Raw genomic sequence first — 16104 nt, 5'->3', positions numbered from 1 at the left:
TAAATATTATCTTTATCTATTTGCTCTGCTTGAATTCCTAAAACATTCACAGGTTGAAAATATTAAACTTGACTGTTGAGAGGCTATGACATATCCAGGATTCCCTTACCTGATGCTCAGCTATGAGTGCTTTGACATCATCAATCTCCTGAGGAATGGCCTCCTTATCTTTTTCAGTGAGAGTTGTCTCTGCCCACTGCAGCCAGGACAATAATGCTTCTAACAACTCCTGATTAGCGATAAGTGCAGCCAAGGCTCCTGCCAATCTCTGCTGATGTTGCTTTGCCCATGCTAATACCTTGAAATGAAAAACAGTACACTACAATTTCCACATCACCCAAAGCTTTTGCATTCCATTGCCCTGTAACCAAATTTGGCTTCATTATCAAATGGGTGACAGGCAACTACGTTGCTTAACTATACAATATGTACTCCAGAAAAGGAAGTAAGAAAATGAACAGAAAAGTCATTGACCCATAACCAATGCTAATTTCAACTAGAGTAGACCCACTCAATTAACAGGCTTTACATAATTGTTGACTTAACATTCACCTATTGAGTTAATGTGTTTATTCTGGTTGGATCTAGCAATAACATTTAGGCTTTTGCCTTTTGACTGCAAGCCAAAAGTGTTGTATATCACTGTTGCATTGGTGTATTTAATATGCACTTATTATTTTTTTGGAGTTTTTAGTTAATGACTCTTGGTTATGGTGTACACATTAGGCCTTTCCATCAAGGCATCTCTCATAATTCTGTGCTTAAATATGGTGCACATCACTTATTTCTATATGCCATTATTATTAATGTCCAATTATACTAGATGGAATCAAATAAGGATTTGCCAAAGGATGTGATGACCAAGAATTGCTGATGCTACATCTTGAAGACTATAAACACAGAATACTTTCTATGAAACTTTCCCAACTGTCATTTGGATGTGTATATTTTCTGAGGCACAGATGAATGTTCTTTTTCCAATATTTCATAAAATGTTTTAAGAGACAGGTATGTACATCCTCATCTTAAAATGTTAACAACCAAAACAGCCATATTATCAGTTACATGTCCCCCCTCCCCAATTAGCCAATATGTTTGCACTAAAACACTTTTCTAAAAAAGAACTCATCAGTTAGTACGTAACAGTTATTCCTTATTGGTGACAGAGTTCTTTGTCATAATATTACTACACTCTTTAAAAAATATTTTCAAATGCCTCTTTAGTTGAGAGAACAAGAAACTGTCCTTGACCATCAACTGACATGGAACATGATTTATTTCCCTCTCCTTTCCCATAACCATAAGTATGAAAAAGGAGTAAAAAAAGAAAAGAAAAGAAAAGAAAAGAAGAAACAGTATGAGTATGTTAAACATTTTGCTCTATACAGCTGGATAATTTCCTCACAGCACAACAGCCTTGCTAATTGCCATTCATGTCCCAAGCTGTCAAAGATTGATTATTACCACAGAGAACTGCTTGAGTTAGACTGACCTCTTCAAACCTTGCTCGGATTATTGTTATCCAGTGCTTAATGGTAGTGATGGAGTCTGGGTGGCAGATAGCCAGGATGGTTTCTCCCATACCTGTGGCTTTATTTAGCTCAGCCTTTTTTTCTTCCAGTTTCTTCATGAATTCCTAAGGTAGAAACAGTAATTTCAGTTAGGCACTGGCAAAGGTTCAAAGGGAAAATTCATAGAACTTCAGACTTGGCTGGGTAAGTCAGAGAGAAAAAATGCCTACAATCAATCATTCATTGCCTAAGCAGACTGAATCACAGGGAATCGTAGGGAAGGAGCAAAAATAAAGCAACAGAGTTTAGAAGAAAAGTAGGCATTTTTAAAATCAAGAAAATGACTGCATACTGAGGAAAAATGTATGTTAGAGCAAGGTACATGAACTGTGGCCCAGGGATTGCAAGTGGACATTGGCTACCCACTGTGGCCAGACAATGTCCCAACCAGGTTTCCAAGACACTACAGATTGGGGAACAGGGAAATTACATCTTCAGCACTCTCCCAGTCATGGACCATGTTGAGGACAGGCAGCTGGAGAGACCCCTCAGGGTACTATCACAACTGCTTGTCTCAAGGTGCCCCATGACAGGTGGAGTGTTGCAGATTCATTTCCTAGTGCCCTAATCTCCAGCTCCTTGGAAGCCCTTTGGTTGGTGTTACCTGGCTGAAAAGGTAGGGTTTGAGGATCATAAAATAAATTGATAAGTTGATAAAAATCAATACGTTGATAAAAAAAATTATAAAACATGATTCCCAAAAGTTACAAGATCGTAAGTCTGGCTTATGATCTCATAACTGCTGAACAGAATGCCAGCTGTAAATTCTAACACAGAAGAAATGTTTCTTGTTTGTATTACAACTCTCACAATTTGTAGCCAATATGACAGGAGACATAAAGGCTGCAAGATTCAAGGAGTTTTAGTCCCCAAAAGTAACTTTTCCAAGTTCTGCTCTTTAAATATTGATGTATTTTTACATATAGCGGTGTCTGTATGTGTTTATCTAGATACTTGCAGGTCAGGGTGGATTTTTTTTTTTTTTTTTACAAATAATGGTAGTAAAACAATACCTCACAAAAGCAGGGCAAGAAATTTAAAATGCTGCTACAGAAGATAAAGTTGTTCTTATCCATTTTTTTCACAAGAAAGAAAAGGCAGTGCTACTGTGACATTATGTGATAAATTTGGAACTAGATAAAAATATCTTTGAAGACTTTCCAAACTATAAATTGTGTCAGAATGCATTTTATTACACAGCTTCTCCAGTTTATAATTCTTTCAAAAAGATTGTTTACATTTTAGAAATGACTGTTATAGATTTTTTGTGCAAATGTTTAGGGTTTGGCTTTTTTCAGGATGGGGAATGGCATGTCTCTGTGTGTGCACTAGTATATACATGTGCGTTTGACTTGTATTTGATGAGAGAGAAGCCAAAGAAGCCAGTTCCTAAGAAATGAAAGTAAAAAGATGTAATCCCATCATCAGTACCAATATAACTTCTGGCAACCACACCATGATGTCACTGTGTACAGTAACAAAAACATGAAGAATAGCTGGGGAGGGGAGTGGCGATACAAGAAGAGCGACACAAAAACTGGCTAGCTCATACTGTTACAAAATCAGAGGGACATGGGAACCTAATATGAAAAATCCAACTGAGTTGTTTCCAGAATTTGTTTCATGTGCACAGAAGGGCTCATGGAATACTACCACTGGCAAACTGAAGAAAGTGGCAACCTTCAAAGATTTCCTCCTCAGCCAGTAAATAGCTCCCCATCTCCTCTAGAGGGTTGGATGGCTTTTGGAACACAGGTATTAGGAGCCATAGGAATTGGTAAAACTGCCTTCAACTTATCTCCAATCCTACTGGTGTGAGCAATGTGAAGAGAAGCCTTAGAGAATGCTCCCATCAATGGAAAAGAAGCTGGTTCTAACCCAATAAAGCTACAGACAGAACAACATATAAAAACAGAGCCATGATTGCTGAGTAAAGCGGCAACTAACATTTCTGTGGTGTGAGACTGCATGATATGCACTACTGCATTGTGACTTTCCCTACCCACCTCACTTCACTGACAGCAGTTACAGTATCTGTGAACACATAGTTCTGTCCTAAAGTCAGTGTAAACAGCTAATGACCTGTCCCTTCCTGATATCTTGGTTCTCATTCACTTCAATTATCCCAAGATACAAAGCAACCCAAAGCATCCCTGTCCTCAAAATTTTGGGAAGAAGTTTTATTTACAGTTGTCCCTCGACATTTGCAGCTTTGACACTCACAGTATCAATTATTCATGAGGTCAAGGCCACTGTGCACGCATTCCTCCTCCTCATCCCTCCCAGGCTTTTCCCTTTGGAAGGGAAAAAGCCCAGGAAAGAGAAGCTGGGAAGGGTGTGCGTGTCAATTGTGTCCCTTTCCAGGACGGAGAGCTGCCTCTTTCCCCAAGCAGCTCTCTGCCTTGGGAAGGGGTTTGGGGAAAATAATTTCCCACCCTTTTCCAGGATGGAGCGGTGCCTCTTTCTCCATGCAGCTCTCTGCCTTGGGAAGGGATTTCGGGAAAGTGAACGCACCTTCTTTCCTGCTGTTCCAAGGCTTCAGAGTGCTCCCCAGAGCCCCCCAAACCTTGGAAGGGAAGGAGGGAGCCGCAAATGTGCATTCCCCTACCCTTCCAGCACCCCAAAGAACTTGTAAGAGCTGTTTGAGGCTTCGGAAGGGGGATGGGGCGCACATGCGCGCACTGCTCTCACCCTCCGCTTTATTCACAAATTTGACTTTCATGGGGTTCCTTGTGCCCCTAACCCTGTGAATGTCAAGGGTCGACTGTACCTCATTTTAAATTATATAAAAGTTGAAGACCACATTAGAGATGAATTGATTCAATTGAGGAAGGCACAGCTGGGAGTTTGCAAGACCTTAAGCAAAGCTATCGCTGGCCAATGTTCATGGGGGTTTCTGTTTTATAGGTCCAACACACACTGCAGAAATAATCCAGTCTGAAACCACTTTAACTGCCCTGGCTCAGTGCTAGATAATCCTGGGAACTGTAGTTTATTGTGGCATCAGAACCCACTGCAAGAAAATATTTGAAAACTGTGCCATTTTTGAAGACAATTTGCACTTCAAGACTTTTTCTGTGCAAAATCTCACATGGTATTTTTGCACAGTAAACAGCATTTTCAGTACAAAACAAAATCTGCACAGTCATCTTGTTTTCTGCACAGAAAATGTTGTTTCCTTTGGGGAAAAAAGAAGCTATATCCCATGTAAAACATCCATGTATTAATTCTGAAAACAGTAAGGGGCTGAACAGACCACCCCTTTTAGCGCTGGATTGGGGCTGCGGCAACTACATGCCGTGGCCCCAACCTAGCCTTTCCGTGGTGCAAAAAGGAGCCACAAAAAAGTGGCTCCTTTTTGTGCTGTGGAAAGGGCATCATAGATGCCAGTGCCGCAGCTTTTGGGTGCTCGTTTGGCACTATGTCATCTGGATGTAGTGCCAAGAGTGCCGTGATGCCACCCCAATACTGGCCTTAATGGCCAGTCTGTCAAGGATGTTAGTCCTCAAGTATAGTATTTTATATTCAAGAAACAGCATTTTGTGTGCAGAAAATATTACTATGGCGGGATACACAGCGTCCAGACGTGTCGCGGCGCCTATGACGTCGCGAGTCCGCGCCAGGCGCCTCGCGACGTCATTAAGGCGCCGCAAAAAGAAGCTCCGAAATGGAGCTTCTTTTTTGCTCCGCGCGGGAGTCGCGCGGTTTGGCTACTGCGGCTCCCGCAGTACCCCGCCTATACAGAAAATACTGTCTCCTGGTGAACGCTGTTTTTGCACAAAACAACCATGTGCAATTTCTGCATAGAATTTAAGTGCCAAACTGTTAAGATTCTAATCAGCCTTAGGGTGCATCCACACTGTAGAAATAATGCAATTTTACAACACTTTAAGTGCTGTAGCTCCAACTGATTAAATTCTGGGATGTGTAGTTTTACAAAGTTTCTGTCAAAAATGCTGGTGCCTCACAAAACTACAAATTCCAGGATTCCGGAAGATGGAACTACAGGAGTTAAAGTTGTGTTAAACTGTATTATTTCTACAGTGCAGATGCACCATAAGATAAGATGGATGGAAATATTCTTTCCAACCATACTAGGATGTGGTCTATGCCAAGACTCCAAGTGGTATGTCAGATTCCACTTAGTCTAATTATTACATCTCTGTGCATATCATTATTGCTATTATGTATTTGGAAGCAATTTAATTTTTAGGTGTTTCTACTCATTCATTTTTTTAGTTGTACATTGAGAACGTCACAGTTTACTTTGCTCAAGACATCAATCTACAGAATGGTTCTGCTGCATAAACTCTTATTCTAAGAAAAGAAAACTGATTTTCACTGCCAGATACTAATAGGCCACAAACAGCTGAAGCTTAATCTTGTGTTTTTGTAGGTCTAGTGTTTTGAGGCAACATTGTCTTAATTATCTTACTCACCCTATGCTGATCTATTAATGCACGCAGAGCCTCCTCATCATCTGGTAGGACACCATGGAAACGAAGGGCCTGCTCAGCCTCAGCCAGCCATTCCAGCAATACATGGACAACAGAGTGAAATTCCTCAGCCTGTATAAATGAAGGGTGGGGGAGAGATACATGCTCTAAAAGGGATCTGGACAAGAAAAAAACAGTGCTGAATTCCTCCCACGAACAATGAACTTGTGCCCAGACTGGCAGAGCATTTATCATCTAGCAATGAAGGCATATTAACTTTCCATTAAGGCTGATGTACAGCACTTCATGATCAGAACTGTAAAAATGTCATACGCTGCTCTTTAAAAAAATGGAAGAAAGTCCAAGGGCCTTTTGGTAAATGCTTTAAAATATATGATGGATGGATTATGGGAAAGCTGAAGAAGGCCAACTCACCTGCACACTGCTAAATTACAAAAGAGGTACTTTAATCTATCAGGGTAGCTGTGGTAATGAACCATCTCAATTACTTCAGGGGGAAAAGTTAACTGATGTTGTGTAGAAATATGAGCTTCTCAGTTGGAAAGCTGGAATTATGGAGTTGTCATTTCTAGTGATAGGTGACATCTTCAATTTATGGGTATCCTGTAATGGTTGTTGGACAAACTGGTTTCATAAATTGCTTCAAAGGAATGTCTGGAATAAGCCAAACTAACTCTAAGCAGTGCAATATGGGCTACTGCAATATATATGCATTCACTTTCACGCAATAACTGGGGATAACAAATGAACAATGCCCATAATGATCCAGCCACATCTGATCCAGCTGTTTTAATAAGAAAAGTGTGTGTCACAATTATTTTAAGCAGCCACACATATCAATCTATACACAAAAGGAAAATGAAATGGAAATAACACAAAGCAGGCCCTTCTTGCCTCCCTTCTTGCTGTGCCATAGTGATACCTTTCAAATACACTAGAAATTCCCATGCAGACAGGCATCTGACTGAATCCAGTGCAGCCTGTTTGTTTTACCTGGTGGAGGGCTTGTTCCAATCGTGTTTGTTTCGAGACAGACAGTGCACACACTGTATCCCACCGAGTGCCAAGCTCCTGCATTTGGACTTTTACCCAGGAGGAATCATCACGACTGCCTTCTATCAGTTCACGAGCAGAGCGTTTCAGAGCCTGGACACTGCTTGTTCTCTTCCCCAGTTCCTTCTGGAAGCCCTGAGCAACAAAGGGAAATTGGGCCATTCTGTTGAACAAACTGTATCTTCCTGACTCATGTGCAGCAAAGCTACTGCAAACATGAAGAAAATTCTTCATCATGATTCTTTAGAGAAAGCAAATATAAACTGTACATTATTTTGCTCTGCATTATAATTGCCAACATTTTTGTCACCAAATTGTTCATTTCATTCAGTGCTTGCTACTCCGCTATTTTTTAATTCTGGCTTAATTCTTAATGAATACATGCATTCTGAGAGAAAATTATCTTAATAGTTTCATGAGAAAATCATGGCATATGTGATGGAAGTGAGTGCATCATCCTCAAGGTTTCAGTGCTCCTTCACTTTCTCTCTAGTGTAGCTGCTAGAAGTTTAGAAGTTTTCCTTTTAATAAATAAATAAATAAATAAATCACAGCTTGCAGTATCATCCAAACCTGACAAACAAAGCTAATTATAACTATGGTTTGTTTGAAACAAATCAATCTCAACCTCTTATGAGGACCTGTGTTTTGTTTCAACAAACGATAATTAATATAAATGATATCCTAGGCTGATTCCACACTGCAGAAATAATCCAGTTTGATACCAGTTTAACTGCCACAGCTCTGGTGCCATAACAAACTACAATTCCCAGAATTCCATAGCAATGAACCATGGCAGTTAACGCGGTATCAAACTGGATTATTTCTGCAGTGCAGATGCAACCTCAGAGTTCAGAGAGAACAATGAACCATGATTAATCTAATCAGAAAGCTTCCAATCTCTTCCTCATGGCAGTCCTGGAGAAAGGAGACAGTCTCTGTACCTGGAAATGAGAAGAATAAAGCTTCATTCCCATAATGATAAACTATGGTTTATTGTAATATCTCAGTGCCTCCTTTAACTTTTAAAAATTCTTCAAACCTTGACAAGTGGCTTACAGGGATCTTAAAACCCATACATACTTTGGTAAAGTGGCTCCTTATATTCTTCCTCTGTCCGCAGCCAACTCTTCCCTATGTTCTAAACTCTATCTTGCCCTATTACGCCTTGTTCCAGAGGTTAGTGTATTATCTACACTGAAGAGGTTTATGTGTAAATTTCTCAATTTGTTTCAGCAGATGTTTTCATGTAAAGCTATGAAAGATTTCTAATCTCCATCTTTTTAAAAATTGGGACAATCCTTGTGGATCGTAGTACAGTGGACCCTTGTTATACGCTGAGGTTTGGTTCCAAGTTCCCTCGTGTATAACTAAATCCATGGATGCTCAGGTCCCATTAAATATAATAGCAAAATGGTGTCCCTTATAAAAATGGAAAATCAAGGTTTGAGATTTGAAATTTATACTAATTTTGGAACATTTTCAAACCGTGGATGCTTGAATCTGTGTATAAAAAATGTGTGTATAAGAAGGGCCGACTGTACATATTTGCATTTGAGTTCCTGCACTATGATAAACTGATTAAAAGCGAGGGTTGAGACAAGACAATACAAATACTATCGCCTACAGCTTTAGTATCTGTGTTTCCGAAATGTATCAGTGCATTTTTAAATCTTCAAGGGTCCAAGTTAAAATGTCCATAAAGCTACAAATTACAAAGTAACATTCATATGATACGTTCTCTGAAGATGCCAGCCTCAGATGCTGGTGAAATGTCAAGAATAAAGTCTTCCAGAACACAGCCACATAGCCCCAAAAACCAATAAAAAACCTATTCTTATGTTACTTTGTACATAGATTTAAGGACAAGTTCATTCCTTGTAATTTTTTAAATACCATATTTGAAATGTTTATACCACAATTTTGAGTTTTTAATCTATTAAGTGGGCTCATGAATCTTGGTTAACATTACAAACTGGCCCAGCAGACTTTCAATCAAAACATTTTGATAAGTCTAATTTAAAATAATATGAAAATGACTGTAATTTTGTTGCCATTACTTTGTGATTATCTATTAAATTCATCACTAAATCAATGTCTCCGTGCACAGGCTGATCTTCGGCCAGCTGCGGTTCCACTTTGTAAAGCCAATCTATAAGAGCTTGAAGAGCATCAGTAAATTGTCCGGAAAACAGCAGGGCTTCTTCCAATTTGTTTTGTCTGAAGGAGGAAAATAAAAACAGATGCACATGGTGGAAGAAAAGATATAGTTATAGATATAGATACTTTTAATTTATTCTTATACTATCATTCATAATGAAATAGCAGTGCCAATAGATAGATAGAACCACAATTTGTTATATGTGTGCTTTTAATAGTTTTTAAATCAATTGTTAAAAGCACACACATAAAAAATTGTAGTTTTACTAATATATGGAATAGCAGTACCTCTGTTTAGGCAACAATGGTGGTTTGTGGGCAATTGGTCATTAGTCCATGGTGAGTTTCTAGGAGCAAAAATAAGTGCCAATCTCCCAATCTCAGGCAGTTTAGGAAACAGTACTCTAGCATATGCAAAACAGATCCTGGACTACTAACAAATTTACCATAATTTATCCAACCCCCACAATTAAAACCATTCTAGAACTCAGAGCTTGGAAAAGTTGCTTTTTTGGACTGCAACTTCCAGAACAACCCAGCAAACATGTCTAGGCGGAATCCCCTTGGGGAAGTCTAGTAGTTGTAGTCCAAAAAGCAACTTTTCCAGCTCAGAACTTGCAGAGTCCAAGCACTTTTTTTTTACTACAACAGTCACTTACCACAACGTTCCTGCTGTAACAGGTGTCACCTGTCAGCTTCTCCTTTCTACTGGGAGTTTCCCTGCCCAACCCCAACTGCACAGCTATATATCCCTCCAGTTTGCCAACCCTCCATGCTAGTATATCCTCCTACTGACACTCCCTTCCCTTTTCCAAGGAGGAGGAGTTGAACTTGTTTTTAGAGGCAATAATATTTTGTAAAGAAAACCATACATTTTAGTTTTATGTCTCTCTATCAAGATTAGCTTCAATGGAAAAAACAAATACATAGTAAAATATTACATACACATACAAACACAGAGCACAACGCCCAGTCCTGTCATTAAATGATTATTCAAATAAATACTGTATAGACTCATGTATAAGTCTAAAAATTTTAGTCAATAAATTCAACCCAAAACTTTGAGTTGATTTATCCACGGGTCAATGTAATTACTGTACTTTAATTCTTTTTATAAGAGGAATCATCCCCTGGTGGAAGGCAAGTGTATAATCCGTTTTAGAAGAACTGACCCACCCCCTATTTTCTTATCCATCCAGCCTCTAGCATTAACACAAACAATTATGTCTGCTGGAATTTTTTAAGTTCTTTGGCACTGTTTTCCTTTGCTTCATCCTTTAGATCCTTTGTTATATGCCCCTAAATTTTACATTCGATTTATCTATGAGTAATATCAAAACCCATAATTTTGGCTCCAGAACCTGCCCTCGACTTATACATGAGATCAACTTATAGCTGAGTATATATGGTACGCACAGGAAGAGGTCCATTCACTTCATAGCTTCCAAGAAGATTCCTCTGAGATAGACCTGTATGCTATCTCAGAGACTTAGGCTGACAAGAGTAGATCTTTGCATCTATCCACATAAATACACACTGACTTTGCAGATTATTTAAACTATGAATCTCAGGAGAAAGGCAGGCTATAAATTAAACAAACAAACAAACAAAAATATTAAATAAATAAATCCTTCAAAAGATGTTTGGGTGAACCAAGAGTCAAAGTGGTTCCTTGTAAGACTAGTCTGACCAGGAACATGATGATCCATTAAGGAAAAAGATCTGTTGAGAAGGAAAATTGTGCCCTTTCTGTACTGGCTTATGGGACATCTTTTACATAGGACTGGGGCTTTTGGTTTTACCTTTCTACAGATTTTCCACAGACTGTATCCCATTTGTCTCTAAGTTCACTCAGCATATCATCCAGCTTCAGATTGTCATCAGCAAGAGTAGTTTTTTCTTTTAAAGAACGTCCACTTCTGTTTGTAGTATCATACACAGAATGTTTGGCTCCAAGAGCTTTTTGGAACTCCTGTGTAAGATGGGAGGAAAAACCCAATATGAATCACATACCACATACAACCTATAGTATTAAACTTAATCTGTGCTATTTGAAACCAACCGGAATAGCTAATATTTTCAAATATTTTGCAAGGAAATCTCACTAAAAAGTGCTGGGATATTTGGATCCCAGAATCTACTGACATTTACTCCTGAACATAACTTGTGACAATGAAATTACTAGGAATCTCTGTTAACTTTCAGTAATTAAAGCATATTACAGAAAAGATATGGTAGAAGGCTCCTGTTCCTCAACTTGAAATGACAGTCCATCAGTTTGAGCTGCCTTCTAGAAAGCAATTATAGCAAATCATTTGCTTTCAAATCCATAACATAATTAGGTCAATTTTTTTCTGATAAGCCTAACACTTCTCCTTAACTGACATGCAATATTGCCATGGAAATAGTTATTCTGTTACTTGCCAGTAGCAAAGGAGCATGATTAACTTCAGGATACAACAACAACAAAAACTGTGGATGCTGTGTATCAGTACAGTGTTAATGAATGCATTAACCTACACCGAGTGTGAAGACTGCAATCAAAACCCTTTTAGTAGCTTTGAGAGATGAATAATATTTAAACAAAGTGGTTAAGTTTTATGTTTAGATATTTTGTCAAAGTTAGCTTCACTGGCAAAGAGAATGAGGAATATACAAAATTATGTTGGATCACCAATGCAATAATGAAAACATTTTCTTTTCATTGTGGGAAATCTTGTTCCCCAAAAGAGCCTTTTCTGTCAAAAGAGTATTTGATTCAGACCTTCGCTAGAAATTGTTTTGGAGTCACTAATTAGCACAAAGACCCCATGTTTTCTCAGGGGGAAATACACAAAAGGGAGACAGCTGTGACATCATTCCTGTACTGATCTACATGGTTTAGTTTAGCTCAGTTTAGCTGATATTGTGAATGTGGATGCAATTTCTAATCCAGAAGGAATCAGCATTTCTGAAATTGAACTGCTACATTTCATATGGATTCATAAATCTTCTGAGGAACATGGTCATGCTCACTTTACAAATACATAATGATGCATGCCATACTGAAAATATTTCAGTTCTGTGCCTCAGAATTTTTCTTTATTTTTCCTAGACTAGAATACCACCACAATACTCTTTCTTTCACTCTGTGATACACATAACAGAAAAACATTTTAAGTTCCACCGACTTCAACAGAAGAAAGTTAAATATATGTAATTACTTTAGGGGAATTGAAAGTGCTGATTTTTTCTGGATTGTGCCACATGTCAACATTTATATGTTTGAAATGTTTGAATATTGCTGGACTGCTTTTTCTTCTTGAGAAGTCTTTTTGATAAGAGATGGAGTAACACAATAAAAATAAACATAAAACAAACATCTGCCATACAAATTTCTCCTCCTTAATTTTTCAAGGGATATGTTACGTCCAATTACTCTCCAAAATGAGACTTACAAGAATTTTCATCCAGTTTAGTTCCAGAACAACAACTCTATCAGTGGTATGCATATAAAATAAATTGAAGTATACCAGTAATGAGGTCCATATTTCCTAAGAACTATTAATGTTCCTAAATCATTGAAGAAGGGCAAAAATGAAATGCATGAGCTAATCTTTAGTCTCACTACACTGGTTTCTAAATATAACATGGGGGCAGGACAGACAAATATTTATCTTATTTTTTGGCAATACATTAGAAATATGAACAAGTGGTCATAAAAAATAGTTTTTTTCTTTTTGGCAGTGATAAACCAGCCAAAAAGACCAAAGTCAAGTAATCCCACTTATCATACACAGTCTAGTTTATGACCTTAGTTTAAGGTATCAAAACACTGCCATTGGTCCTTACTTCATAAAAGAGAGGTTGAAATAAACATAAGGCATGAAGTAAAATAAAATATATACCATGCAAATAACTTGCTAAAGGAATTAAGATTTTCTGATGATGATTGCAATTATAAATGTATAAATGTAAAAATATACATTTATTAGATTAAAGCCCAAAACAGACAGGCAGGAAAGAGTGGCTTCTGGCTGCTTCAGGGGGGGGGGAGTGTGCAGATGACACATGCCCCTGGAGCAGCCGGAAGCTGATCCACATCCGCCTAAGCCAGCCTGAAGCTGGCCAAAAAAGAAGTGCAGAAAAAGCACTCCCTGCCAGCAGCTCATTTAGGGCTGTGGCAGTAGCCAGCTCTGGGACTGTGGCGTCTGATTGTCATGGTCCCACACCGATCAGGGGCCAACTGGGGCTGGAGCTGTCGATCTGTTTCGCCCCCATGTTATATGAATAAATATATTCCTGTTTCAAAACTCTGACAATCCTTTGTGTGAACTGGTGCAAAATGATCTCAGGTGCCTAAATTCAAGACAAACTATTTTGATTACAATATAAGTTGTCACAACTGCACAGGACATTAGGGCTTCTCTAGATAACCAGTTCAAAGTACACCCTTAAGGACTGTGAAGAATCCCTTTGTCAATTAAACCTTAGCATTAAGTTAAGTGTAAGACTTAAGGCAACAACTGGAGACTGTTTGTTCATGGTTTTATGTGTACAAAACAGCATATGAACTCAGTCCAAAGGAGGAAAAAAAATCCTAAATGCTCAGGTGTATAGTAGCCATTCTGAAGAACTTCTAAAAATCTGTTCAGACGACAATGATGATAGGAAAATATTTATTTCTTGCTACGCTGCTCAGTCCATCTTGATGCCAAACAACATATTCCACATGGAAAATGTCCTGAAGGCATCAAACAGGGAAGAACTGTTTGCTCTCCAGGGAAATCCAATACAGGGAGAGACGGGATACAAATAAATATTATTATTATTATTATTATTATTATTATTATTATTATTATTAAACAGGCAGATGTTCTTTGAGCTGCCATCTTGGCAACCACACATGCACTGCTAAAGAAAGCCCATGGAAGCATTTGCCATTATATAATACCCTCTGTCTCTTGAAGAAGTTGACTCTGGTCCATAAAATAATTGCTCTGATGAAACTAGAGACAGCAATGGGGCAGCTTAAGCCCCAGAAAGAAGCTCAAAAACCTTCCTATGTTCTGTCTGAAATGCACTAGACCCTGATGGAGAGAAGGCCAACAGCTCAGTGGCAAAGCAAGTGCTTTGCATGTTGCTGGCGCCAAAGTCCATTCCAGCTGGTTCCATGTGAGATTCAGAACAGCCTGAGAACAAAAGGAACTTCAGCTTGTCAGTGGGACCCCTAGGGCTGAGGCCCTCACACCACACTTTTTCTGACAAAAACAACGCTGAATGATGTCTCCTAGAAGTCTCCAGGAGAAGCAATTCACTTTTTAAATAGGTTTCTCCACTATTCAGCATAAAGGAAACTTGGTTTTCAAAGTAAGATGAAAAGAAGGAGATAATTCCTTCCTTTTTTGACTTTTGTTTCCTCTTTTCTGGCATTTCCACAGGACCTCAGAACACTGATTTCCTGAACCCACAGACGTTGCCTCCCTCCAGGTGGAGATCATATTAAAGTAGATGAATCAATAGTTTGAGACTCAGTTGAAGGCAAATTCCTGCACTCTCCAAAACAGTTCATTAGTGGATAGGCTGGCAATATTAATCAAAGATAAAACAACAACTAGCTTTGAGAAGGACTGGCCAAAAGTAATAGAATTTTGAATAAAGAAATGGCATGAAACATCTACCACTTTGAGAAATACTAAGAGATAAAATAAACATAGAAATAAAATTTAGATATATATTAAGAAAAACTACTGAGACTACTTGGTAATTATCTGGATTAACATAGATATCAAGATATGTATGAACTGTTGAGAAAATAATACTTGTGTATATAAATAACAAAGTATTGAACATAATAGATAAGGAAGTAGAAAGAACATTGTGAGAGAAGTAATAATTAGATGTAATTAAAAATGACATCTAAAATCCACTTTGTGATGGGAGAAGTTAAATTGAGAGAATTGTTATATGCTGTCCTTTTTTTAAAAAAAGTTTTTTCTATGTATGTTTTATTGTTGTTTAAATTTGTTTGTTTAGTGTTTTTCAAATTAATAAGCATGATTTATAAAAATAGTTCATTAGTTTTCATCATTTGGCCAGTGAAATGTAAAACTACTTCACAGAAATATGGGGGAAGTGTTCAAAGCTAGCTGAAAGATCTTAACAGTGAATTATAATTATGTATGTTTTGACTGACTAGTTGTCAGAATTGTAAAGATAATTGCTCTAAACGCCTAAAAATTGAAACCTCATCTGAGTCAACATTGTAGAAGATACAAAAAGAAAACATTGGAGAAGCCAAAGAAACAAAGCATTAAGAAAAAGGCATTTTAAAAAGGCATCAAATGATGTGCTGTAAGTTGATCTGACAGTCAGCACACTAAGAATACTGGGCAGACACAAATAAGAGCAGCCCTTGAAGTTCAGCATGCTGGTAATTTTGCAAAGCAGATCAAGAAAGCAGTCTGTCTCTGTTCACAGTATGCTTCTTTCCCCGGGGCTATAGAGAAAAGACTCAGGTTTTAAAGGTGACTTTTCTTCTGCATGTAATCAGATTTATGGAAAGGAGTGTGACAGTGGGGAAATCTTGACAGGAAACTTCTCTCCTTTCCTATTCCTGTGTTGTTAACATATTCATTTATTTAATTCATTTCAAATTGTGAGTGGTGCTGGAGTATCATTTCACTAAGCTGATTAAGAATTTCCCAAACTACACAGCTGCCTCTCTTTTTTGAGTGACACTAATTTTTAAAGGCTAGGCACACAATTTGTAAGCACCATGAATAAAAAAGGATTGGGATCATTGAAATTCTACAGGGTTCTATGAAGTAGGCAAGACGGCTGCAGGAAGAAAATGTCTAGTGTCATTTCTTTTTATGGATAAT

At 38.1% G+C, this 16104-nt stretch overlaps 1 protein-coding gene across 1 annotated transcript in view; it reads right to left on the bottom strand.

The window, feature by feature from the left end:
• Positions 1-16104, bottom strand: part of DST (dystonin) — a 407480-nt gene that overhangs the window by 25939 nt on the left and 365437 nt on the right. The window contains exons 76-81 of the mRNA XM_042457373.1: positions 11044-11213; positions 9142-9301; positions 7022-7216; positions 6011-6139; positions 1493-1636; positions 110-298 (exon numbers count right to left, since the gene is read on the bottom strand). Coding sequence (XP_042313307.1) covers positions 110-298; positions 1493-1636; positions 6011-6139; positions 7022-7216; positions 9142-9301; positions 11044-11213 — 987 coding nt within the window. The remainder of the gene's footprint in view (positions 1-109; positions 299-1492; positions 1637-6010; positions 6140-7021; positions 7217-9141; positions 9302-11043; positions 11214-16104) is intronic.

This window comes from Sceloporus undulatus, chromosome 1, assembly GCF_019175285.1.
Source record: "Sceloporus undulatus isolate JIND9_A2432 ecotype Alabama chromosome 1, SceUnd_v1.1, whole genome shotgun sequence".
In the NCBI taxonomy this organism is placed as follows: Eukaryota; Metazoa; Chordata; class Lepidosauria; order Squamata; family Phrynosomatidae; genus Sceloporus; species Sceloporus undulatus.
Note: the sequence above shows the minus strand (reverse complement) of the source record. Positions and strands in the feature narration are given on the sequence as shown.